Raw genomic sequence first — 26,461 nt, forward strand, 5'->3', positions numbered from 1 at the left:
TAATTGGAAAGAAAGGTAATGTCTCCTGTTGAAAATTGGGGAAAGGATGAGTTTCCTTAAGATCTCTTCCTGGGGCCTCCCCTGGTGGCGCAGTGGTTGAGCACTGGATTGCGAGGCTGCCCACAGCCTCTGCAGCGCCAGTTCGATCCCCGGCCACCGAGGGTCCCACAAAAAAAGAAAGAAAGAAAGAAAGGATTAAATAAAAAAAAAAAGAAAAGAAAAAAGATCTCTTCCTGTGGGTCCTCCCCGGTGGCCTAGCGGTTAAGTCTCAGCGCTCTCACCACCACAGCGTAGGTTTGATCTGCGGGGGAGCTAGCCCACATAGGGTGCAACATATCTCTCCGGTCTCTCCTGCTGCTCCCCTCAGCAGTGTATTTCAGTAAGTCTGCCCGTTCTGCTCCCCACTCTGTCTCTGGTGGGTCCTCTCACCCCCTATACCTCTGGCCTACACCCCAGTTCTTCTATGCAATAAATGAATCAATAAATCTCTTTAAAAAATATTTTTGTTCTTTCTGTCTTATGATGGGGGGGACATATTCAAATGGGGCAAGAACTAGTCTTTTCACTAATTATTAGCAGAGAGGAGGGCTCTTGGTGTTCTCACTAGGCCTGCTATCTGAAATTCCTGAAGAAACTTGTCTTGTTTACAGGGTGCTGATGACAGAAATTGGTGATAATTTGGATAAATCTGATGTGTCCTCATTAATTTTCCTCATGAGGGATTATATGGGCCGGGGCAAGACAGCCAAGGATAAGGTGAGTTTTTTTTTTCTTTCTTGGTTCATGTTTCCAAAAGTCTATCAGAAGTTGGGGGATGCTTCCTACTATATGGAGGGAGGGGAGCCTTTGAGCAAGGAGGTCCAACCTGGGGATCAAGGCAGGAAGTGAGAAGAGTACAGGTTTTTTCGTGTCATTGATGGGAAAAGAATTGGTTTATGAACTGAGAAGAAATAGGGTGATGTCTTCTGGTGTGGCCTTGGGTGTGTCTTTCCTCCTCATATTTATCCTTCATTTGTGTAAAATTCATAGACGTGGCTTATATTAATTTCCCTTCCTGGTTTGACAGATCCTCTGGGCAGGTTAGGAAGTCCCTTCTGCTGGTGCTGAGTGGAAAAAGTGCTAGTCCACTCTCACCTTGCTCTCCTGCTGCTACCTCTTTGTCCTTAGCTAATTCAAGGTCATGTGGAGCCATTAGGCTGCCCATGGGAAAGATTCTTATGACCTATCTATCTGAGGGGTGGCAAAAGCAGAGATTTGGGGTTGAAAATTAGGTAGGGGAGAGGATCTGAGGGATGCTACGATTGCTGGAAAAGGACCTAAATTCCAGCTGATTCTATACAACTGCAAAATGAGAAAGAAGGGCCTCCCCAGTGGCGCAGCGGTTGAGCCCTGGCTTGCGAAGCTGCCTGCAGCCTCTGCGGTACCGGTTCGATCCCTGGCCACAGGGCAAGGGTCCCACATGGCGCGCAGACCTCTCCTGCTGCCCGCTGCTCCCCTCAGCAGTGTACTTCGTCTCTCTGCCTGTTCTACTTTCCGCTCTAGCTCTGGTGAATTCTATCACCCTCCCATGCTTCTGACTGTACCCAGTGCTTGTATAAATCAATCAATCAATCAATCAATCAATCAATCTTTAAAAAAAAAGAGAAGGAAAATGAAATAGCAACTTTTTTTTTTGGTATCTTCTAATCAGCTATCTCCTGATTACTTATATAGATTTAATTATGATTCTTATTTAAGAAAATAAAGATAGCACTTCAGTAACCAGCTGTTACACAGAGGGGAAAATAAAAGCAAAGCCAAGCCGGCATCTGAACACAGTTCTTTCACATCCCTGGTGTAGGGTCAGGAATGACACAGGGCAGGTTTTCTAGGATCCCATGCAGACCAGGTAAAGGAGGAGTCAGAGTCCTCAGTGGCTTTTGCAGGTTTTTTATTGGGATTACCAGGCACACGGTAATCAGGGGCACTGAGGGGACCGGGAGGCTGGCAGGCCACCCAGCCCCCAGCAAATCCTCACTCTATCTGGGCTCTCCGGTGATCTCGGCTTCTCTTTTGGCTTCTCCTCGGCTTCTGCTGGCGTCCCCATGACGCCGCCCTTAAAAAGCCCAGTCTCAGCCCAGGTGAATCCCATCTACCTATGCCCACACCCTACTCCAGGTGCCCGACATCAGGCATGCATTCAGGACCACAAGGATCCATCATCTATCCTGATGGCGGGAGGGCAGAAAAGCCTGACATTTTTCCTTACCCTACACCTGGGTTCCAGGGTGAGTGAGTAGTTGAGTTGCCACCCAACCCCCTCAGTCAGGATGAGTTAGAATGTCCAGCATGAAAACTATTTTAGGAATTTCAAAACCACCATTGGGATTTTTTTTAGTAGAAACTACCCTCCAGCCATTTTCTCTCTTCCTTTTTTTAGGAAAGTCCTGAGAGTTTTTCAGTGTAACACCAGTCTGGCTTTTTTGAAAGAGAATGAGTGCAGGATGATTTTATTTTTAGGCCTGCTCTCCCACAGCACCGCTGATGACACAAAAGAGTTCACATGCTCTTCCCAACCTAGGCTCAGCTTGCCCACCAAAACTCATCACTGCCTCTTTTCTGAGTAAAATCCCAGAGTGTAATTTGCTGTTGGCCTTGGAGGAACTGTGACACAGGTTCAGTCACTAACTCCTTGTCATATTTTCTTACTGATATAAATCACATGGTCAGAGGTTTGCACTTGTGGCTTAGTAGTCAGCCTGCTAACATTTGTTTCTTTTTGGTGGGTCTCTTAGAGTTTCTTGGATCTTGTGATTGAAATGGAGAAACTGAACCTACTTGCTCCAGATCAATTGGACTTACTGGAAAAATGTTTAAAGAACATCCACAGAATAGACCTCAAGACAAAGATCCAGAATTACAAACAGTCTGGTAAGAAGAATATTGACCTCTCAGTGGCCTAAGAAAAGTACTCTGTGTATAGTAAGTCGGCTAGGTAAAGATTCATTTGTTGAATGGCTGGATGGAAGCCCCCCACTAGCCTATGCTAAGGGATTGTACCCTTATGCCCCAGATCTACTGACTTTATCATCCCACCCCCATGATGGTCATCTTAGCCCTTTGCAAAATGCCACCAAGGCAGATCTTAAAATTCTGTCTTCGAGAAAGAGTCTGCACCCCCACTTTCTGCACAGGGCACACAGTAGACATTCAGGGTTTTTGCATCTATGCCGAACTCTGCTGGCTTGTTCCAGTGTTTGGCCTTCCCGCCACCCAACTCTGAGTTGGAGCTTTTACGGGGGTCCCATTACTGCCATGCATGTGTCCTGAGTGTCACAAAACCTCATGGAAAAGACCTTCTTTCCAGCTGATACCCCTTCCAAAGTGGATAGACTCCATATTGGCCTTTCTCAGGCCACACACCCCTTTGTCTTCTAGACCTGGCTCTATTAGCAGTCCACTGCCACCAAAGAGTCACCGCTGAAGGGCTTGGCTGTGATCCAGTGATCTAAAGACACCTCTCCCTACCCTCTTGAGTGACTAATGAAAGATCAAGAATAGGAGTAGCATTTTTAGCCCATTAATCATGTTGATGGAAGAGTCAGCTGATTTGATAATATTTAATTTAGTAAGCTGGCTGGGAAGTTTTAGGGTATTTTGAAAGATAGTGATTGACCTTGAACTGAGACATTGTTGAAGATTCGTTTGATGTTAATTTGTAAATCTTAACTCAGTACCTCGCTTCTGCTTCTAGCTCAAAAAACGGAAAACAGTTATATAAATGCTCTCCAGGCACCTGTCCCAAACTTGAATCTTAAGGATCCTTCATATAACTTAAGGGTGAGTCTGGAGCAAATATCTGGAATCCCAGCATGAAACAGTCTCAGAACTTTGATAAAAAGATATGTATTATCACAGCAGCATGTACTTTATTTATTATCTGGAAAACAATGTGATAGAAATGTACATTTGTTCAAAAATATGTATAAATTATGATTATAAAGCAAATTATGATTATAAAGCAAATACATCTAAAAAATACTGTAAAATATTTAAAAATAAATATTCTCAGATTTACCTTTCTGTGCACTTGCTTTTTTTTTTTTTTAAAGAGGCATGTATTTTTATTTATTTATTTGTTTGTTTGTTTGCTTTATACATGCACTGGGTACAGTCAGAAGCGTGGGAGGGTGAGAGAATTCACCAGAGCCAGAGCGGGGAGCAGAGCAGGCAGAAGGACCGAAGTACACTGCTGAGGGGAGCAGTGGGAGGCAGGAGAGGTCTGCGCGCCATGTGGGACCCTCCTCCAGGGGCCGGGGAGCAGCCGGGGATCAAACCGGTGCCGCAGCGGGCAGCTTCGCAACCCAGCGCTCAACCGCTGCGCCACCGAGGAGGCCCTGCACTTGCTTTTTATTGAGTTAATTTTAATGATTTTAGTACAAATGTCTTTGTTACTGATTGATTTGTCTGCATAAATGTAACAGTCACTTTGGTTGTTGTGTGGATGGTACAAGGTATCATCAAATTGTTCCTGGGTTAATTTTTATGTTGAGAAATTAATCTTCTTGTGATCTCAACCTCTGCCCCATAAAAAGGTATGTGGAATTGGTAGTGAGGACTTAGACCACAATGCAATTTCAGGGTTAAATTATAAATGCTTTCATAAAAGCATGTGATGATAACATTAACTACCCCTGTAACAGAGAATAATTTCATGGAGATTATGAGCCATAAAAGATGCCACTGAGGGGCCTCCCTGGTGGCACAAGGGGTTAAGACGCAGACTCTGCATGATGAGTTCAATCCCCAGCCAGGGAGCTACCCACATGGTGCAGCAGACCTCTCCTGACTTGCCCGCTGCTCCCCTCAGCAGTGTATTTCAGTCAATCTGCCTGTTCTGTGTCTCACTCTGTCTCTGGTGAATCCTCTCACCGCCCACACCTCTGGCCTGTACCCATATATGTATGCATAAATCAATAAATCTTTAGGAAAAAAAAGATGCCACTGAGAACAGAATTTCAGACCTACAATGAATGGTAATGATTATACTATCTTACCCACGCTGAACAAATGAGAAAACATTAAATATTGTCCACCTCAACTACCCCCAGAACTGGACCCCGTCCCTGCTCCTTTTTCTAACCAGGGTATATTTAATAAACTGCATTTGAGTCCTGCCATACTTGGATAGTGCTGTCATTTTTCCAAGAATCAAATATGCTTTCTATATTACCAAATTATGAGACAAAATTGATTAGGATTTAGATCCAGATTTTCTGAGCTTTCTGTGATATTATCGTCTAATATAAGCTTTATTGTTCCTTTTAGTAAAAGCCTGTCATAATTTTACTATTTATTGCTTTACATTTTGTTAATGTAAGTAATTGTATTCAATGTCAGTGTAGCCTGTTAGGAAACCCATATGATCTGTACATAAATTTATCCTTATATTCTCTGTATTACTCTGTGACTCTGGTCATTCATTCATTTAGTAAGCAGGCATTGTAGCATATGAATTCAGTGAATTTCTCATAAGATTTAGGAGCCGAACACCTGAATGTTCGCTCATACAAGGCCGCAAAAGCAAAATTACAGTGACAAATGACAGATGACACCAACATATTATAGAATAAATTGTATGACATTGCAATATAGTACTTTTAAAATATAACTTTGATTTGATGTTCTATCTCTTTAATAGTATGTAAATGTCAATGCACATCCCTTTGGGGTTCAAATTTAATATCGGCTTCTAACTGATTCATAGGTGATTAGTGATTAAAGCAACGTACATGTTTTTTCTTGAATTGAAACACACAGACTTATATACAGACACAGTTTAATGAATAGTGTACTTCTCTTTTTTGGCTAGGATAGCCTCAGAGGAGAGCTGTCATTTGAGAGCTGAGCATATCAGTTGGTTGACAGTATGTGGTGTGTGTAACCTTACACAAGACCTGTCATCTGAGAAGAGAAAGGGTTAGTTCAGTCTTTCATTCTTTGATTAATCCCACTCTAGCCCTCAGAAGCGGTAGCTGATTACTAAGAATCCAACCCACATGTGGCTATATTAGCCAGGCAATTACAAAAAACAATAACTGACATTTTTTAAGCACTTCTGTGTGCTAGGCACTGACCTGAGTACCTTATGTACATTTAATCATGGAAAATTTATAAGATAGGTACAATTATTATCCTTGTTGTAAAAATAAAGCAGCAGACATATCGAGGTTACATAATTTGTTCAAGGTTATATTACTAGTAAGTGGCAGAATCAGGATTCATAGCCCAGGTTATCTGGACTAGAACTTCCATTCTTGACCTTACCATATGTTACCTCTGTGTTAAAGATCAGGTTGAATGTGGATTGCTTATTCCAATAGCTTGTCTTGCTTGGAGTTTTTATAGCAACTCTGCTATACCACAACATCTGATTTTACCAAGCTGCTTGAAACATTCAAATATACTAGTTCAGCATGTTTATCTGTTCATGTATTTTCACTTTGAAAGAGTCACCTTGTTTTTTGACAATGGAATGTGGGATTTATGGACTTAGTGGCTTCTGCTGTTCTTATTTATATCATTTAACTATGAATGTGATATTTTTATTTTTTCCTCAATCTCATTGAGATATTTAAAGAGGTGTAATATAATGTGCCTCTGAAAAAACTAACAGAGAGTGTGGCCTTATTTTTTATATTTGAAGCTCCAGAATGGGAGAAGTAGAGAACAAAGACTCATTGTGGAACAACTTCAAAGTAAGACTACTTTTCTTTGTGTTCATTCTTTATAAATTCGATAGTTCAGGTACAAAATACTGCAGTTTTAGAGCTGACCATTTCCTTTATCTACACATTCTAATTCAGTTCTCAAAAGAAAAACCAATTAAAACTGAAAAAAACATATTCACTGGCATTTTTAGTTATCTGTGGAATTAGCTTATTTGAATTTAAATGCCTCTTACTCCATCAACTTCATCATCTTGGCTATGTTTTTAAGAGATGTGACATTTATACCTGAAATGAAATTATATTAATCTAGGCATGCCAATGAGCTATGTTAAACTAGCAGGAATAAGTAAGGCTAATACAATCTTGTTTTATAGCCCATTTAATGAATCTGAATACTCTATAGATGATATCCTCTCATCCCCTAAGATGAAAAAAAGTACAACAAAAAACTAGTCATTTCAACACATATGATCTCTTCACTTAAAAATCAGCATTTGATCCCCTAACACTTTTTTTCTAAGAGCGTTTCTTTTGCTTCTCTTGAGTCCTTGAAGTGAGGGTTGAGACTTGGTCTCGCACTGCAGCGCAGGTGATTGTGCATCAGAACTCCAGAAGGCAAGGCTTGGTATGTAAGTAAGGAGGGCTCCTTCTTACCTGATAGGGTTGGAATTTGTCCTGTGTGCAGTGAGGACGGTGAACACTGTAAGCAGGACAGTGGCCTAACGAAGCCTTCTTTGTGCAGCAGACCCCTTGCCAAAATGTCATGACTTGGCCTACGTGCTCTCCATGTCTCAGTCCTGAAAACTGAGAGACATTTTTCCCAAATTAAGCAGATGGTGCAGCTCGCAGCTGCCATCCTCCTTAACATTTAGTTCTCCAGACAAAGCCAGTGATCAGGGAGTTAATTCCTAAAGTGACAGCATGTGTCTTAAAACCCTGGTGAGGTGGTCAAGATTAGCATTCTGAAAGCTACTTAAGAGGAACATGGGGGAGGAGGGGAAGAGGAACATAGGAGATCTGGTAGAAATGGGAAGGAGCTAGAAACAATCTGTGTTCTTTCCATTGCTCTCTCTGATGGCAGGTTTATCCTGAATCTTAGTTACACAAGTAAGATAAGTGAGGCTTAGAGGTTAAAAAATCCCCCTGACTTTTGGAAGGAACATGCCTAAGATCACAGAGCTTGTCAGTGATAGTGTTAGGTTTTAACCAACATTTTATGGCTTGGATACTGTTGGTTTTCCTTAGAAAACTGTTGGTGATCCTTAGAGCTACTTACTGGCTTTTGCTTAAAGTTGGTTTACTTACTAATAACAGAAAGATGCATTCTGATAACTTGGCCTAAGTCCAAGAAGTTTAAAACAGTCAAACCAAGTATTCATATAAGTTTGGACTTGCAAATAAATTTCAACTGAATGAGGATGATGACAACCACAACTTACTAAGCCCTTACAAAATACCTTGTAGAAATAGGCATAGCACATAGATTACTTTGTGTTTTTCTTATTCTGTTACCCCATGATTGCTAAAATACAAGTAAATAGTCTCTTAATTCCAAATGTCAGTGATAGCCACCATTTTATATACCTCAGCCCTTATTTTTAAGCATATACATGTGTAAGTATATGCTTCTAGCTTCTTTCTATTTTGGGGATGTTACAAGCATTCAGTAGATATCCTTGATGTTTTTGCTCACTTGCTCTATTATCTCCTTAGATAAACTTCTAGAAGCAGAATGTTGATTTAAAGCATAATGCCAGTTTTAAGACAGTTTCAAGTTATACAACATTAGAATTTGAAAGTTCTCATTTTCCCCAAACCTTACCAATACCAGCATTATTTTTCAGTTGCCCACTGGGTTCTACTGGGCTGGCAAATAGACAAACATCAGACAGAATGATAAGAGAAAAAGCCACCTAGAAGTTAATAAGAACATCTATACCTCCTGTACATGTGGGAAAGACCCAGCATGATTGAGTAACTCACCCATTAGGCTATAGACACGATTTTACATTGGAAAGATGGGGGGTTGGGAGAAGGGGTCATCAGGGTGCTTACTGGGGGGAAAACAAAGGTATTTGCTTCTGATTTCTCCACTGAAAAGAGATAGTGGGATTAGGGCTTCTTGAAATAGATACTTAGAGAGATGTTTCAATATTGACTTCAAAAGCAATCTCCACTCAGCCTTCAGCGATCCTCCCTAAAATCAAACTTCTGCCAAAAAGACACATATTTTGGGGTAGCAAATTTTTGCACCCCTATGGTAGATATTGGTATATTCATCTTTGAGATTAAAAAAATCCCCTTGATACTTCTGGAAGGAACTTGCCCAAGACCACAGAGCTCATTAGTGCTAGTGCTAGGTTTTAACCAACAATTTTATGGCTTACAAACTGTTGGTTTTTCCACCTCCCTGGGTTGGCAAACTCATTTTTATCTCACAAAATTGTCTTTAGGCTTATCTGTATTTGCAAGACTCACTGTACTACCCATCTTGCTCTTGACATTTTATTTTATGATCTCCCAATATCACTCGACTAAGAAAACATGGCCATCTGTTCCTGAAGGGGAAAATTCATGTAAACATTCTCTTCTCTGTGTCTAAGGCATTATCCAGTTGCCGCAAAGCTATTGGTAGTGTTGTGGGTGAAGTGGGAGGATTCTCCCTATCAGGCTAAAATCTTATCAGTCACGTGGTCCTCATCTGGAGTTCTGAGGGGCAAAGGAGAGTCTTCTTTCAGTTGCAATAAATTTCAACTGAATGAGGATGATGATAACCACAACTTACTAAGTAGTTTTTCTATATAACCCCATTTAGCATGAGAACTAGTGTTTTATTATCAGTTAGATTCTATTAGTATGAGATGGGAAACTTGGGAGCTGAGTAAAATAAGAGATAGTTGAAGGAAACAGCAGAAGTGAACCATTGTGATATAAAGAAACTCGGCCAGCATGAGTGAACTTAGTTCTTCAGCTTTGTAAATGATTTATCTGTCCTCTCCTCTCCCCTCCAGGAGAACCAGTGAAGAAATCTATTCAGGAATCAGGAGCATTTCTGTCTCAGGTGCCTCAGGTATAGAATAATTGATCTGATTTGCATTGTATTTTATTTATGTATGGAGAACACTGATGTTTAAAAATGCCTGTCCATTAAGAATCCTCTGTGACAAGAGCGTACTGAGCAGGCTCTTCCCCTGAGAGCTCTTCAACAGCCTTGGACATAGCAGAGAGGATTGCAGTAGTGAACTTTGGAGTGCATGGGAATTCCAGAGTGGCATTCTTAGGGAGTGATTGCTGACCACACAAATGGGCAGTGACAATGAACCTTGCCTTTTTTTGGATTGCTGCCCCTCTTTTCTGTAAAGAAAGGCAATAGACAGTCTCCTTCTGAACTGGGGTAGAAAGATATGGCTTGTGCCACCTCAGGTTACTGTGGTAACCATTTTTTTCTCCCTGTTTCAAATTATCATTCTGTAAAACTAAGGCATGTGTAGGAGACTAAAATTTTAATTAAAATGAATAGAAACTGAAAAAGCTTATTTGTCTTAAGCACATCACCATAATGGAGGAAAAATGTGTTACTAAAGGGAAGTCAGCCTTGATGTTATCAGGTTGTGTCTATTGAATGACTCACTTCTCAAAGAGATGTTTCAGAAAATCTAAAAGAACAGATGACATTTGGGTGGGAGCTTGCCGAAATAACAGCATCCAGAGTCTTTAACAATCCCTGCTTTTCTTTCTAGAATATACCAGAGGAGAGATACAGGATGCAGAGCAATCCCCTAGGCATCTGCCTTATCATCGACTGCATTGGCAATGACACAGGTTGGTGTGAATGACCCCACAGTGAGATCCTGGCACAAGCAAGCTCTTCATGAGTGATCTACATAGCTGCTGTAACAAACTACTGCAGGAATGTGTGGTTTATCACAATCAGGAAATAGTTTCTTGCTCATATCACAGTGTAGTGTGGATTTTTGTCCCATGTCGTCACTCGGTGACTTCATTGTCTGAGGCCTTGCAATATTCTGCAGGATCCTCTGTGTCAGACTAGTGGGTGAGAGAAATGCATGGAGAAAAGCACACAAGAGATTTTGGGGACCTGCCCTAAAAGTGCAGTTCTTCTCTACCCATCTTTCAATAGTCAGAACTCACTACTGCAGTCCCACCTGCTGCAGTGGACCAGCAACTTAGTCTGGCTGTGTCTGTCCTGCCTGTGCCGACATTGTTGGGATCTGAATCTGTTTTTCCTGTCTATTGTTGGATGTCTGACTCAAACTGAATTAATCACTGGTGGTGCATCAAAAGAGAATGAGAAGAACCTAAGTCAGTGGAATGACATTATGTTTAATTATTTATCTCTCTATTTTTTTTAAAAAAGGATTTTTTAAAAGGTTATTTCCCCAGCTTTCCAACTCAACATTCTCTTAGAATGAGTCAGAAGTATCTTTTAGACTCATTTGAAATGTTACCATGGTGGTTTATGGGAAGAGAATTTAAGAGAGGTCAAATTAGCAAATATTAGACTGAATTTCCTAGGATTTCAGATATGACCTCACTTTCTCATGTCCTATTTTTGGTTAGATGTGAGAAATGTCTCCTCAGCTATAGATAAGTGTTCCTTCTTTTTTAGTCAGGAGTATACTGTTTTGTGTTGGTCTCAGCCTATTTATATATCAAGACTGGCCCTTAGACTTCTTATTATGATTGCAAAATACCCTTCAGCAAAAAACATCAGGAGAGACACTAGGACCTGTCCCTTCAGTTAGGCACAAGAAGGGAGCAAACAATCAGGGTACTTTGAAAAAATAGAGGTTTATCACTTAGGTTATGGTGGCAGGCTGAGGGGCACCCAGGGCCCCTGAGCCTATCTGCTTTAAATGGGTTCTGCTATCCTCAATATAAAGACAGACATACTCTTAATGTGTAAGACTTTCAGTAGAAAAGAAGTTTAATACAATTAGCGTGCAATAGAGACAAGAGAAAGAATATAGTTAAAATAGTTTTCCCATGAGACACCCAAAGTTACCCATTCCCTTGTGGGTAAATGCCCAACCAAACAGGGTTGGCCCAAAGCAGGGCCATTGAGGCCCAAAAGCTTGGCAATAGTCTAAGGCACCTTTTGGTGGGGACCCATAGGAGAGAGGCAGAAAGGGCCAGGCAAGTCTGGAAGAAAAGGAGCAAAATCAAAATACAAGTCAAGATAAAGGCTGCCATTGTCAGTCTCCCTTACGGTCTCTCACCTACATCTCTTCAAGGGTCTCCTTCTGTGTTCCCCAATTTCAAGGCTGAGCAGCAAGCGCGACTTTTTCACATGTTTCTGCTCCACCTCCCTCCTCCAAATCTAGTCTTCTTGCTGTTCAGTTCCACCCTTCCTTGGGAGGAGCCTCCCCTTTTTAAGGATATCACACTGTTAAAATGACAAGACCTGGAAATTGCACAGCACACATGTGCAATAGTGGGTCATAGTGAGGTTGTAGGGAGAGAGAGAGAAATGAATGGAGAGAAGAGGGAGGGAGAAAGAAAAAGGGAGAGGGAGGGGTGCTCTGGGGTTCTATTTTTATTGGGACTGAGGGTGGGGGTGAGTCTTAGGGTTTCATGGGATCATTCTTTATTGGTGAATAAAAAATCATAAGAACTGAAATTTAAAGTGCAAGAAGAGAGACAAAGAAGGAAAAAGAAACAAAACAAGTCAGTCTCAGTTGACCAGTTCCCCAAAACAATCAATATGTATAAAACAAGCCCGACTGGGCAGAGGCAGGCTGATCTTGTGTTTGAGTTGGCTCTGTGAAGCAGATGCCCCTTTGATATGGCAGTCTGGGGCAATCAAAGCTTAAATTAGGCACTTGCTTTACTTTCAACTCTGTGAACTTACACGTGCCTATATAAAAATGAAAAAAATTTTTTCAATGGGTAACTTCCTGCTTTAAAAGAGGTTGTGTAATTACTCTCTATTTCCGGTTATAATCAATTCTGTTTCATTCATCACTATAAGGTTTCAACTGCAGGTGGTGCAGGATGTAATCTGCTGTAAGACGAGAAGCATGAGCATAATCCCATGACCTGTGAACTTGTGCCTGAAATGCAGTGTCTGCTTGCTTCCCTTGCTGACTTGTGTGCCTCTTACAGGCAGGGATGCAACATATATTGGTATTTTTCTGCCTTGTAGGAGCATGGTCAGAGTTGGACTCTAGACCATGAGGGTATGGGTGTGAATCACGGCTCTGCCACGTCCTCGATTATGGCTTGGGGTAGTTTCCTAGCCTCTCTCTGTGACTCAGCTTCTCTTCTATAAAACGGGTTATTATGAAAATGGGGACCTGTTTCATAGGATAATTGGAAGGAGTGATTCCATACTTGTAAAGGACTTAGAACAGTGCCTGGCACACTGTAAAGCACATACTAAATGCCAACTAGTATTATTATTATTTTTTACATTTTCTTTCATTTCATTTTTGTTTTTCATTTCATTTTATTTGTAACCCCCTAAGCAAGGACTCACCAGGGCTTGATACATGGGGCTCTGATCCCAGACAAGTGAGGGGCCAGAGAACTGGGCACCTGAGACCTATGCTGGGTGCAAGGGTGATGGGCAGCCTGTGTCTAACTGGAATGAAGGGGATAACCTGAGACATGTAACTACTGGGGAGATACCCAGGTGGAAAAATGGGTGGGCCACACCTTCCAGCCCTCAGTCTGAATGTGCTTGACAGAGAAGGAAACGCAATACAAAAGTCAGGGTGAGGAAGGACAGGTGAGGCAAAACCTGCTAGGAGAGGATGATGGGGAGGGTAGGACTGGAGGTGCACCGGACCTTCAGCCATGAACAGGTATAGGGCTTGGTGCATTGGTATACCTACCTCCTTGGCTCAGGCATTTCCTGCTTCTAGAAACAAAACAAATAACTGGGCTTGTGGTCACTTATATATTTCCCTGGCTCAGGTGACTGATTGACAGGTAAGAAATGAGACAGAGCCCTTTTACTCTCATTGTGTGGTGGATTCATGGGCAGAGGGTCCTGAATTCACTCTTACATCAGACTGAGACTGAGCAGCAGAACAATGTTAATCACTTTGAAGTGGAAGACATCATCTGGTCATCTCACACCCTCCCTCCAGGCCTTCTTTATTTTCCAACTCCCCTTTTGGTAGTTTTCACCAGGAACCCTGCTTTGCTGGATCACAGTCTATTTTTTTTTAAGATTTATTTTTTATTTATTTATGTATAATAGAACTGGGGTGTAGGCCAGAGGTGTGGGGGGTGTTGGTGGTGAGAGGATTCACCAGAGACAGAGTGGGGAGCAGAACAGGCAGATCTACTGGAATACACTGCTGAGGGGAGCAGCGGAGACAGGAGAGATCTGCTGTACCATGTGGGTCAGCTCCCTGGCTGGGGCTCGAACTGCTGCAGCGGCTGCGGATAGCTTCATAGTGCTGAAACTTAACCCCTGCGCCATTAGGGAGGTCCCAGATGATGCCCTTAATTATGTGTACACTTCATTTCTTCATTTCATCTGAGCAGCGTGAGGCATCTTATGAATACTTACGTGGGGTAAGGCATCTTATGCTTACATGGGGTTTCCTCTAGACAGAGGAAGTTAACTGCCTAGTTAATTTTGTCATTTGGTTATGTTGAACATTTGGGTGGAGTGGGATGATAAATATTATTGCTGACTGAAACAAGGGCTGTGAAAGAAACTAACAGTAATATAAGACTAACTTATGCTTTGTAAAATTTATTAAAAATCCACTGTATATATAGCAGGTTCTTTCATAAATCCTTTACATGAATTCTCACTTAATCTTCATAAATAATTATGTACATAAATAGTTGCACACTACTATCCCCGTTTTTTTTAATTTATCCCCATTTTTAAAGAAGATTTATTTATTTATGCATACAAGAACTGGGGTACAGTCCAGACAGAAGTGTGTGTGTGAGAGGATTCACCAGAGACAGAGTGGGGAACACAAAAAGCAGATCTACTGAAATACACTGCTGAGGGGAGCAGCGGGCGAGTCAGGAGAGGTCTGCTGCGCCATGTGGGTATCTCCCTGGCTGGGGATCGAACTTGTGCTGCAGTGGCTGGGGATAGCTGCATCTCAACCTCTGTGCCACCACGGAGGCCCTACTATCCCCATTTTCAAGGTGAATAAGCAGAACCCAGTGAACTTCCAGTAACTGTTTTCTAGTTCCTGATAGAGCTGGGATTTTTAAGCTTGACTCCAAAGCCTCTGTCTTGAGCTATTTTGCTGTATTGGAAGTTCTGTGAGGGCAGGAAACTTGCCCATCTCTTTTAATATATGCCTGGCATATGGTCCTATCAGAACAGTGCCTGGCATATCAAAGTTCAATAAATATTTGTTGGGTGAATGAATGAAGGACTAAGCTCTGCTGGTCTCAGTGTGTTTCTAAAACTGTTCCTTTGTATCTGTACAATCTGGCAGACTCTCATACCTACCTTCACCTGTCCTTAAAAAAATCAGACTTTTGTCCAAAGAGTGTGCAAGTCCCCCAAACATTTCTAGAGTTCTTTCTTTACCCAGTAAATGTTTTCTGAGCACTGGCTATATAAGTTAGGTGTGCTTGGCCCTGTGTGAAGCACATGTGGTTGGCAAGGGGAGTCTGGGCTCAGAGCCCTGCTGTGAACAAGATAAAGGTGGATTTTTGTTTTTGAAAGAATCCTTACAGAGCTCAGTAACCTATTCTGGAACAGGCATAGAGGCTTAAGAATTTGGGGTTAATTCTATCCCTGTACCTATATTACCAGGATACTTATTACAGCTTATTGATTTACTTATTGGAGCTCTATAATTTACTTTAATGCTTCATAGGGTAAGCTTATTATTCCTATTTTTCAGATTTCTCCTGAAAATTATCCACAAACCACTGATTGTTAAAAGATTATATTTTTTTTTTTTTTTTTTTTGTACTTTATATTTATTTATTTATTTATTTATTTTTTTATTTATTTTTTTTTTTTAAATATTAAATTTTATTTTTATATTCCCCATACAATTGCAAACGCCCCATTCTGACCCAATCCTTCCCCTCCCGCCCCCCACCCCCAAAAGTGTCTCTGGTTCATAGTTTTTTTGTTGATTTTGATTTTCACTTTCTTATATTCATTTTCCTGGTCCCTTATTTAAGTTTTCTAGATTCCTGCTATGAGTGAGACCATCCGGTATTTTTCTTTTTCTTTTTGGCTTATTTCGCTGAGCATGATCCCTTCCAGTGCCATCCATGTTGCTGCAAATTGCATGTGTTTATCTTTTTTGAATGCTGAGTAATATTCCATGGTATATATGTACCACATCTTCTTGATCCAGTCATCTATTTTTGGGCATTTGGGTTGTTTCCAAAGCTTAGCTATTGTAAACAGTGCTGCTATAAACATAGGAGTGCAGGTGCTCTTTGGAATTGATGTTTCTGTGTCCTTTGGGTAAATACCTAGGAGTGGAATTGCTGGATCATATGGAAGCTCTATGTTTAGTAGGTCCAGAAATCTCCACACAGCTCTCCATAGTGGTTGGACCAGTTTGCACTCCCACCAACAGTGCACAAGAGTTCCTTTTTCTCCACATCCTCGCCAACATTTGTTGTTGCTAGTTTTTTTAATATGTGCCATTCTCACTGGTGTGAGATGGTATCTCATGGTAGTTTTGATTTGCATTTCCCTGATTACAAGTGATGTTGAACATTTTTTCATATGTCTGTTGGCCATTTGCATTTCCTCTTCAGAGAAGTTTAAAAGATTATATTTTTTATGTAATATTTATTCTCAACCAGCAGTAAGTCTTCACATTTATTCAAGATTTCTTTACTTGAAAAGACTACTTATTTGATGACTTTATGTAAATTTTTAATTTTTCCCCATAGATCATTAACATTTATTGCTATTTTCCTAGATTGTGTGTTTGTATGATGGAGTTGTGTGTGAAGTGAATATTTCTGTAGTTAATGGATATTTTCTGTTCTATCATTTTGTTCCATTTACTGCTATTGTTAGTGGCTGGGTATTTTAAATAAATTGTTTGTTTGTTTTTCTTTAAAAAAAAAGAATTTGGGGTTAAATAATGTCAGCTTGGTAGAATTAAGAAGTCAGTCATTAGGGTTGTGCTGTTTGTCAGTAACCTAACAATGCCTTTGTCAGCCCATGTTCTCAGGACCTGGCAAAGCACTGGACCTTTGATCTTGTTAGGGATGGAAAAGGAAATGTCTCACATCCCAGACAGATGGACCCGGAGACTTAACCTAAAGCACTGCATAATTTTAGGCTCCTCAATAAAAAATAATTTGCCCATTTCTTGCTTGCTTTTGTGGAAAAGTTTGAAAAAATTTCCATACTTTTTAACCATACTAAGACTTAAATTTTTCTAGCAGAAACTGCAAATTTTCTGGAACAGAATAGTTAATACAAAAGGAATTACTAGTAATCATTTATGGTTTCAAAAATGGTTTATCATCTCAAGTGTATATTAAACCCTCTTGATGAGTCTGTCTCAACAAATGAAAAGTCAGATTTATAGCAGATTGTCCCCCCAGCCCACGTCCTCACTCACGCATTCTTAATTCTTCACCTCTTTCTCCTATCTGGTGACCTTTCTTTTGTCCTGTTTTGGGGACCCCAGCTTAAATTATACCTTTCCCAAAGTCTCATCTCCAGGTGTCTGGGAACACACCCACCTGCCCTTCTCCTACCACCTGTCTTGCCTCTGGTTCGCTGTACTGGGCGATATGTCTATCACTGTTTCATGCACATTTACAAACTTTGCTTCCCCAACAAGATAATAAGCTCCTTGAAGGACAGGAATATATACTGCATCTGTATTCCCTTGTTACAGTGTTTCTATAACACAGGAAGGGGAACATTGCAAAACATGGATTTTAGGGTCAAATAAATTCTAGAAATGCTGAATAATTTGTTCCTCTTTCAGACAGTTGCACTGCATGTTGGTCTTAAGTCTCTGAGGAAATCTATTTTTGTCTTGTCCACTTTACATTTCCTATTCATGTTTGACCTCAGAAATCCCCTTTCCCAAGAATATCCTGTCAGACTGCTGTTCCACTTGTGTGTGCGCTCTGGGAACTAGAGCTGGGCTTATCAAAGGCCTTCAGTGGTGACTGTAAATGGGCTGATGAAGCCTCCCTTCTGTCATATGTATTCCACATATTTACTCCCCTTCCCCCTTTCATAGGCAGTGATAAATGTGCACTAGCAACGGGGAGCACTGACTCTAGTTCTTCATGAATTTTCTTGTGCTGACTGCTAGCCCAGAAGAACACCCCTCTCATTTGGGGATGTTGATTTTTAAAAGAACAGCTGACGTTTACAGAGCTCGGTCTGGGATGGGAGTGGGGTTTCCAAGGTAGGTAAAGGAGAAGTGCAGTTCATTGCAGGCTTATTTTCTTAACTGCAGACTTCTGCAGTTCATTGCAGGCTTATTTTCTTAACTCAGCACCCAAGTTTTTCTTTCCCAGTTTGCGGGAAAGGACAAGACAATGACTGATACACATGACACGGAATTTGCCTTCTTTGAGCCCATTTTAGTTACTGAGATAGAATCCTCCTTCTGGATTCTAAGGAGATGGACGCCATGAGAGAGGCACACTGCAGGCTCGGTGATGTGAGGCTTGAAGTGGCCGCCATTGTTTTCTTTAAAATTCTCATCTTATATTTGAAGAAGTGCTCATCGTTTGCAAAGCATCTTTACAATCTCACTAGATCCTGTCAGAAGTTCAGAAATAGCAGAAGCAAAAATAATGTCATTGAAGTAGTAGTAATAAGTTAAAGCTTGTTGTGCACATACTTAAACAGTTCTTGAACCCAGAGCATTTAAACCAAGTGTTACTGGGCAGAGGTGAGGGTCACCTCAGAACCCCCAAATCTGCATGCTCTAAATAGGTTTTGCCGTCTGCTGCATCAAGACAAAACATCACTCTGGTATGTTAAGACTTTAATGGAAAGGAACTTTAATACAATTAGTGTATTAAATATTATACTAATTGGCTTAATAAATAAAGAGAAGAGAAAGAAGAAAGTTTTTAAATCAGGCACCCAAAGTTACCCATGCCCTCATGAGTAGCTGCCCAGCCAAACAGGGTAGGCCCAAAGCAGGGTCACTGAGGCCCGAAAACTTGCCACAAGCCTAAGGTACCTTCTGATGGGGGCCCACAGGAAAGAGGCAGAAGTGCCCAGGACATCTGGAATGAAAGGAGCAACATCAATATCAAGATAAAGGCTGCCATTGTTAACCTCCCCATAGGTATCTCACTCATGCCTGTTTCAAGTATTTCATTACATGTTCCCCAAGTCCCTGGTACAAGTCCAAGGCCAAGAAGCAAGCACAGCTTCTTCACATGTCTCTCTGCTCCATGTGCCTCCTCCAGGTCTCCTGGCTCTCCATCCTGGTTCCTTCTCCCATTGTCCTGTCCTGTCCAGCTTCTCCTCTTCCCTGCTCAGCTCCACCCTTCCCTGGGTGGAGCAGGGAACCCGGAATCTCCTCTTTGCTTGGGGACCACCCAGATATGCAAGCATGGAGTGAGGCTTAGACATGCATTGTTATCAAGCAATTTATAGAGTGAGGAGCCAGAGACTGTCTCTGAAACTCTTATTGAATAAATGATAGGGAATTGGTCAGTGGTTACCACCTGTTAATTATAGGGAACAGTTTCAAGCTTTGCTTATGATTTTCAGAGGCATAAGCAAGAAGCCAGCCAGTCAGCTTAGTCTCATTTTTCTTGCAAAATAAGCTAAATTAAGCTTGGCTTGTATGACCAAACTGTGTCCAAGGTATTTTATTTTATTTTATTTTAACATTTTTTTTATTTTTATATCCCCATACAATTGCAACCCCCTTATTTTGACCCCAGTCATGTCCAAGGTATTTTAAATCTGGCCACCATTTGTGTTTTATTTTAACAATCCTCACAGTCACTTTTGCAACACATGGTGTAGTCATTAGTATTAAACCCATTTTGTAGATGAATAAACCAGGGCTGGTAACTTGTTCAAATTGTACTATCACTATACCTTGATCCTAGAAATTAGACTGAGCTACAACTGTGTTCTTGCTGGCCCAAGAAAGTAAGTTGCAGATGCCAGTCAGTGTCGATACCCATTTCACTGCACTGTCTGACTGAGGAAAGATGGGATGTTAATGGGAAATATCAGCGCAATGATGTGTCTTGAGTGACTGGGTTACCAGAGGGCTATGTATGGGGCTGAGGCCCATCCAGATGTGGTCTTATTTTTGGCACCGCCAAATGGTTTTTGATTTTATCTCCAGCTTCAGTTTTTTTTTTCCCTCCTGTCCTGTTAAGTAAGGACTTGCTGCCCCAGACCTTGGGTTCCCATTCTTAGCCCCTCTGCCGCCATAAATTAGTCCTTTTTCAGTGCTAGGCAAGGTTCCGACCCAGCGAGTAGGCAGAGAAGCCAGGAAGACATGGACAGCATTTGTTCTGTCCCCTAACCCCTGCATGAAGAAGGACACTGTGCTTCTTTCAAGGACTTTGACAGGGAGATATCTATGACTTAGGGAGCCTTTGGAGGAAGTGAACCAGTCTGAGATAACAAGTAAATAAAAGAACTTTGAGACCAGTGTATCCCTGTCCGCTTCTGCCCCTAGAGGAGAGAATGCTCCATGACTAGAGACTTGTGACACAAAAGGAAGAGTTTGGAATAAAACAGTATTGATGGAACTGGGGTCCTCAGCCAGGTTCTCTCATTGTATTGATCTGTGTTTCAACCCAAGAGTCGACAGGGGCACAGAAACCTTGCCTCCACTCTCAGAGGCCATGCCTGGGGGTATTGCTTTTGGGTCTTTTCTGCCACATTGATCTGAGAAGACAGGTGAGTTACCATGTTTAGTAGGTTAGCGGCAACCTGTGACATGCCCCTCATTTCCCTGATATTACTTACTTTTCACTGGATTTTAAGGAGATTGAGACCTTATTCATATTTCTAAATTATTATGTGATTCATAATTAAAAAATTTCTTAACCCTTACCTGTGGGCCAGGATAAAGCAAGGAAGAGTCTCTCAGGAAGTTGTATTAGATGTCAGCCAGGGTCTTCTGACTGGAGGATCTTCTTGGGTAGCCTGGAAGTTGGAGTGAGACCTCACTGCTTCATGTTGGACTACACATCCCATTCATTAGAAACGCTTTTACCAAATGCAGTTAGCAAGTGACGTCCACATTGAAGAGGAGGAGAATCATACTCTTATTTTAAGGGAAGAGGTGTCACAGTCTCTTGGGCTAGTCTTTTGGGCCTCCCTGGTGGAGCAAGGGGTTAAGCACAGCACTGTGAAGCTATCCGTAGTCTCTGCACCACAAGTTCAGTCCCCCAGGGAGCCATCCATATGGCATAGCAGACCTCTCCTGTCTCGCCTGCTGCTCCCTTCAGCAGTGTATTTCAGTCAGTCTGCCTGTTCTGTTCCCCACTCTGTCTCTGGTGAATCCTCTCACCCCCTGCACCTCTGGCCTGTATACCAGTTCTTGTATGCATAAATAAATAAATCTTTAAACAAAGAAATAAGCCCAGTATCCTGAGGGGACCATTCTGCTAGACCCCAGTGAGGGTGTACAGATAATTGCTCACAGGCTGAATGAATTAACTTCAACCCAGTTTTTGTTTATCTAGTGACTGGTTAGTTCAGTCTTTTGTTGACCCAAGGCAGTGTCTCTTTTCCTAATTCATATTTTTCCTATTTCCTGCTGAGAAGACAGAGAATTTACAAATGCTTACCTTCACTTTTGTAATTTGTAGTTGACAAGTTTGCAGGGTAAGAGGTTGAAACTATTGGTTGAAGCCATGAGTCTTTGAAGTATCTGTGACTAGCTAGACTTTATATTGATCCCACTTAGGGTAGAGAATTGAGAACTCAATTCTCAGTTGAGAACTCAATTGAGAACTCAATGATTATGACATAGCCCTAGTTATTTATGTTTCCTCCATCCTTTTCTATGATGCCTCAACTAGTATGACATGGGGCCCTTATTCCTTGGTGGAAGTTGTTCTAATTAGTATGCGTTGTTTGTTTGGGGTAAATGAAGTGGTAACTTTCTGGAAGACCCACCAAGGGGAGGAAGACAGGTAACTAATAGTTTGGGTGACAACCTGGATTGGGCGATGCTTGGTTAGCCTCTGGGTTTAGGACAGAACCATTTTTCTGCATGGGGGATGTATTAAGAACTGGGGGTATCCCTCAGACACGGAACAGAAACTTAATGGGTGGCTTAAAAGGCAATGGAATTTTTGAATGAAGAAGAGAAAGAACGTTCTTTGTTCGTAACAGGAGGCTGTGTTTATTTCTCCAACAAAGAAACAGATGAGAAACAAGGGGGCTGGGTATGATATCGAGGGCTCCAAAGTCAAGACACTTCTGAAAATAGACAAAAAGATGTGTAAAAAAGGGCCTAGGAACTAATTGTTTTTGAACACCAGGAGCTTTATTTGTATTATTTATCCTTGTAGCATTCTCATAGGGTGGGTATCATCACTTCCATTTGAAACTGAGAGACCCACTTCCTCAAGGTCATGCAGCCCGTAGGCGTGGTAAGGTCAGTGATAGAAGGCAGGCTCTTGTGGCATAATGTTTGCTTTTTCCACTACTTCAGACTGTTTCTGGAGGCAAAGTCATCCAGGATTCTTGGAAGCCAGGAGAAAATTTGGGATAGGGAGTACCATAGGGAATCTGTCAAGGACTCTCCCTTCTTGGGGAGAGGTTACAAGGGAAAGTCATGAGAGGAACTAGGGAGTCTTGAAATTGTCACAATTTAGGTTGGTCTAGAAGGGGCTTCAGCCTGTGCCTGTGGCCAGAGGTGGTGACCTCAGGCAGGGAAGAGAGTGTGGCAGGGACAGACCATTACTGTGCCTTAACTATGGCGCAAAAGCAGAAACAGACAGAATAGATTAGATTGGGCTTCATAGCGCTCCCCGCTGTCTCTTGAGCTTTTCTCACTCTGTCGTTTTCCGTGTTTGTTTTTTTCCAGAGGTTCTTCGGGACACCTTCGCTTCCCTGGGCTATCAAGTCCAGTATTTCCTCTATCAAAGTGTGAGAAACATAATCCAAATCCTCCACAAAGTTGCCCGTATGCCGCAACACCAGTACTACGACAGCTTCGTGTGTGTGCTGGTGAGCCGAGGGTGCTCCCAGAGCGTGTTTGGAGTGGATGACGCTCACTCGGGGTTCTCTTTGGAGCAGATCAGGAGGATGTTCATGGGACGCATGTCCTTCCCTCTTAGGGAAGCCAAAACTCTTTTTTATTCAGAACTACGTGGTTTCAGAGAGGCAGCAGGAGGACAACAGCCTCCTGGAAGTGGACAGCCCAGCAGTGAATAATGCAGAAGCCACGGACAGGCAGCCCGGGCCATGCACAGTTCACCGGGAAGCTGACTTCTTCTGGAGCCTGTGCAGAGCGGACGTGTTCCTGCTGGAGCGGGCCTCCACCGCGTCCTCGGTGTACCTGCAGTACCTCTCCCAGAAACTGGGGCAAGAAAGGTGAGCCACTGAGGCCATGGCTGATCCCTGGGTCACAGGTTTCCTGCTTCCCAGATAGCATTTAATCACTGTGCCGTTCTTCAGGGAGGAAAGGGGATCTTCCATTCCTTGTGGGGGTTCCCTTAGGGTGTGATCTAGACTTGCAAATTTATGAACACTTTTTCCTCAGGAGGTCACATATTAGCTTGTAGTTTAGGTATTTTTCTTTAAAATTATGAAATTTTTTTTTTCCTTATTACAAAAACAATACATAGCCCTTGTTGGGAAAAGCCACGAAATACAGAAGCTGAAAGCAGAACATAACAAGCAGTTAGAATCTTATTCATTAGAATCCACCACTGTTAATCAAATGGTGTTTTGCTTTCCAGAACTTTTTTGGATATACCGCTACATACATACATACATTTATAAAATACTTACAGTGCACATAAGTACATAACCATATGTAAATGTATTTCATGTCAAAATGGAATCATCTATTATTATCACCTGCTTTAGTCATTGGACAGTTTATTGCTTTCACAAATAAAAGGCATTCACCATTTTTTTAGCTTAGTATTTGTGTTTGTTTTCTTGAAAACTATTCTCAGAGGTGGAATCACGATGTCAAACGACATGCATTTTAAAAATCCTTGATGCATCTTCTCAGATTGTTCTTTAGGACACTTGCAACAGTTTTGTGTGACAGTGCCTGGGTCCCCAGATTCTCACCCACAATGTCTACTTTTTTATCTCCCCAAGTCTTAACAGATTGATAAGTGAAACACGTTACCTGACTATTCAGGACTATAAATCTTTGTTATGTAGACATTTTGATGTTTATTGGGAAGGATATTTTTCAAAGGACAACATTTGTGACTGGGTCCACTTAAGCAGAATGAGGCCACAATGTACCTCCAATGTAAGGTTAGCAGTCCTTTTCAGTTGCTCCTTAATTGCAATTGAGAATGAGATTTCTGAGCCACCTGGCAAATGTATTCTATTGTAGCTGTGAGGACCCTGGGAATTAATCTCACGGTCCCAGACCCCCAGTGGTTACTGAGGCATGAGGGAGGGCTGGAGCAGCAGAGATTCAGCCTTCCTAGGTACATGCTTTGTGGACGAGTGGTATTATCGACCTTTTACATCCATCCTGCATTTGCTTGAGTGATCCAGGTGGGTCAATGACTGGTGTGTTCCCAGAGTAAAACCAGTTACCGGTTGGGGGAGGCGACTGTCATCACTGTACCACAGTGATCCAATTCAAATCATTAAGCAGCCTGAAGAGTATTTAGAAAAGAACAATCTTAAAACTCTTTCAAGTCTGTTGATGCATATCACTCTAATGACTGTCTATCTTCTCTTTGATATTTGCATGGCATTAATTTATGCCTTCCTTGTTCCCGCCAGCAAACGCCCTCTCCTGGATCTCCATCTTGAACTGAATGACCGCGTGTATGATTGGAACAGCAGAGTGTCTGCTAAGGAGAAGTACTGTGTTTGGCTGCAACACACTCTGAGAAAGAAACTCATTCTTTCTTACAAATGAAATACTGAAAGCTCTCTTAAGCCCTGCTCTGCCCCTCAGTCTCCATCACTTGTCAGAGTAGCCTGCAAGCAAGTGTGCATAAGTGATGAATGTGAGGCGAGGTCCTGGTCCATGCTGAAAAAGACCCTTGGGGAAGAATGCTTGGCTGGAAAGGTGTCTGAGCTTCGAAGATGAGGTATTGATCTCTATTGTGAAACAATGTTTGCATGAAACAGCTCACTAGGTCAATGAGGGAAAGAAAAAGACTTGGAAACTTTAAAAACCTAGCACTGGTTGAATTGAGCATCTCAGGAACATGTTGCCTTCCATGGTAAAGGTCAAGCAAACAGCTACAGAAAGGCTCATTCAGAGTGTCTGCAATCTCAAAGTAACCTGTGGGAATCCATGCTCCATACAGAAAAGAAAAACCAAAATACAAAGCAATGAAATTAGAATTTAACAAACCCCATAATATTTATCAGAGGCAGCCACAGTTACCCAAAACTTTGGTGTATTGCTTGCCTAAAGTTTTCTTTCAGTTTTCACATTTGTATTGGGTGCCATAGGAGAGAAACCCTCTGCCCTGTTGGTGGAGGTGCTCACACTGTTTCTTTGGTCATGTCAAGCTTGGGCCCTGGGGCTCGGGGAGTATCTGGCAACATTGGACATGTCCCTGGCATCTCCGTGGGACACGGGTGTGCTTTGCTTGTTTTTGGTGGTTGCTTTGTGTAGGGGTTGAGAGGAGGCAGAATTATAGGCACCTAGTCCCTCATTGGTGAGGGACTGAACCAGCACCAGCTCATTGGTCCAGCCATTCTTGAGGAAGGCAGTGAGTCTGGCTGCCATCTTGGTCTCAGCAGCCTGCAATTTTTTTTTCCATACACAATATCTAGATGTAAGACAGCATGACTGTCTTAGTTTAGGCTGCTAATAACAAATTGTCACGGAATGTATGGCTGAAACATTTATTTCTCACTGTTCTAGAGACTGAATTCCAAGATAAAGATGTTGGCAAATATGGTGTCTGGTGAGACTCTGCTTCTAAGTTTGCAGACAATCACCTTCTGCTTCCGTCCTCGCAGCGAGCAGAGAGAAAAAGGAAGCAAGTTCTTTTCTGTCTCTTTCTCTAAGGCCACTAATCCCGCTCATGAGGGCTGCACTCTCATGACCTTTACCTCCCAAAGGCCCTACTTCCTTGGTGATTAGGATTTCAACCTTTGCATTTAGAATGGGACAAAGCATTTGATCCAGAATGCTGGCAAAGCCCTCTGTCAGAATGGGACTCTAGGTAGTGCGCTGTGGATTCTGCCTAAAACTCAGATTTAACTTTTAATTTTTTTAAAGATCTCAAGTTGTTCAGTGTTCTTCAGTGCACAGCAACCTTGAAAGTGCCCTCTGTCATTGCTCTTCACTTTGTATTTCCTTTTACTCTTCAACCTGTTGCCTGTAGCCTCTTTTCCCAGCATTTGTGTGGGCTAGCACTATAGAATTTTGATGTAGCTCCTCAAATAGGCATACATTCAACTTATAAATGAGTTTTGTAAACTTGTGTTTTTCACTTATGTAAATACATGCTATAAAAACAAAATACCAGTCCTTAACACTGGTAGCTTGTCCATTCATCTTGGACTTAATGGTATTTTATTGTTAGTCAGGTACACTGCATACTTGTTTCTTTCTTGGATGGGATGACACGTCCTAAAAAAGAAAATGCTGTTTTAAAATCTCACTTGAAGGCTTTTT

General features: G+C 41.8%; 2 protein-coding genes and 1 long non-coding RNA gene across 3 annotated transcripts in view; 2 read left to right on the plus strand and 1 right to left on the minus strand.

Annotated features, from left to right (window-relative positions):
• Positions 1-25,180, plus strand: part of LOC119256096 (CASP8 and FADD-like apoptosis regulator) — a 42,139-nt gene extending 16,959 nt beyond the window's left edge. The window contains 9 exon segments of the mRNA XM_037523824.1: positions 651-756; positions 2,775-2,910; positions 3,734-3,819; positions 6,686-6,737; positions 9,722-9,780; positions 10,451-10,532; positions 22,703-22,931; positions 22,933-23,211; positions 24,601-25,180. Of these exon segments, the coding sequence (XP_037379721.1) occupies positions 651-756; positions 2,775-2,910; positions 3,734-3,819; positions 6,686-6,737; positions 9,722-9,780; positions 10,451-10,532; positions 22,703-22,931; positions 22,933-23,211; positions 24,601-24,739 (1,168 nt within the window). The 3' untranslated portion in view covers positions 24,740-25,180.
• The window catches only part of LOC119256098 (CASP8 and FADD-like apoptosis regulator), a 121,256-nt gene continuing 98,582 nt past the window's right edge, over positions 3,788-26,461 (plus strand). Inside the window, exon 1 of the mRNA XM_037523825.2 lies at positions 3,788-3,819. The gene's annotated coding sequence lies outside the window, so the exon portion shown is untranslated. The remainder of the gene's footprint in view (positions 3,820-26,461) is intronic.
• LOC119256097 (uncharacterized) lies at positions 17,572-21,609 on the minus strand. Its single transcript, XR_008553632.1, has 4 exons — positions 21,456-21,609; positions 20,717-20,983; positions 18,866-18,911; positions 17,572-18,435 (listed from the first exon to the last, which is right to left on the minus strand). It is a non-coding gene; the product is annotated as an uncharacterized LOC119256097 (long non-coding RNA).

Source organism: Talpa occidentalis, unplaced genomic scaffold, assembly GCF_014898055.3.
Source record: "Talpa occidentalis isolate TD23 unplaced genomic scaffold, MPIMG_talOcc4v2.1 talOcc4.3, whole genome shotgun sequence".
In the NCBI taxonomy this organism is placed as follows: Eukaryota; Metazoa; Chordata; class Mammalia; order Eulipotyphla; family Talpidae; genus Talpa; species Talpa occidentalis.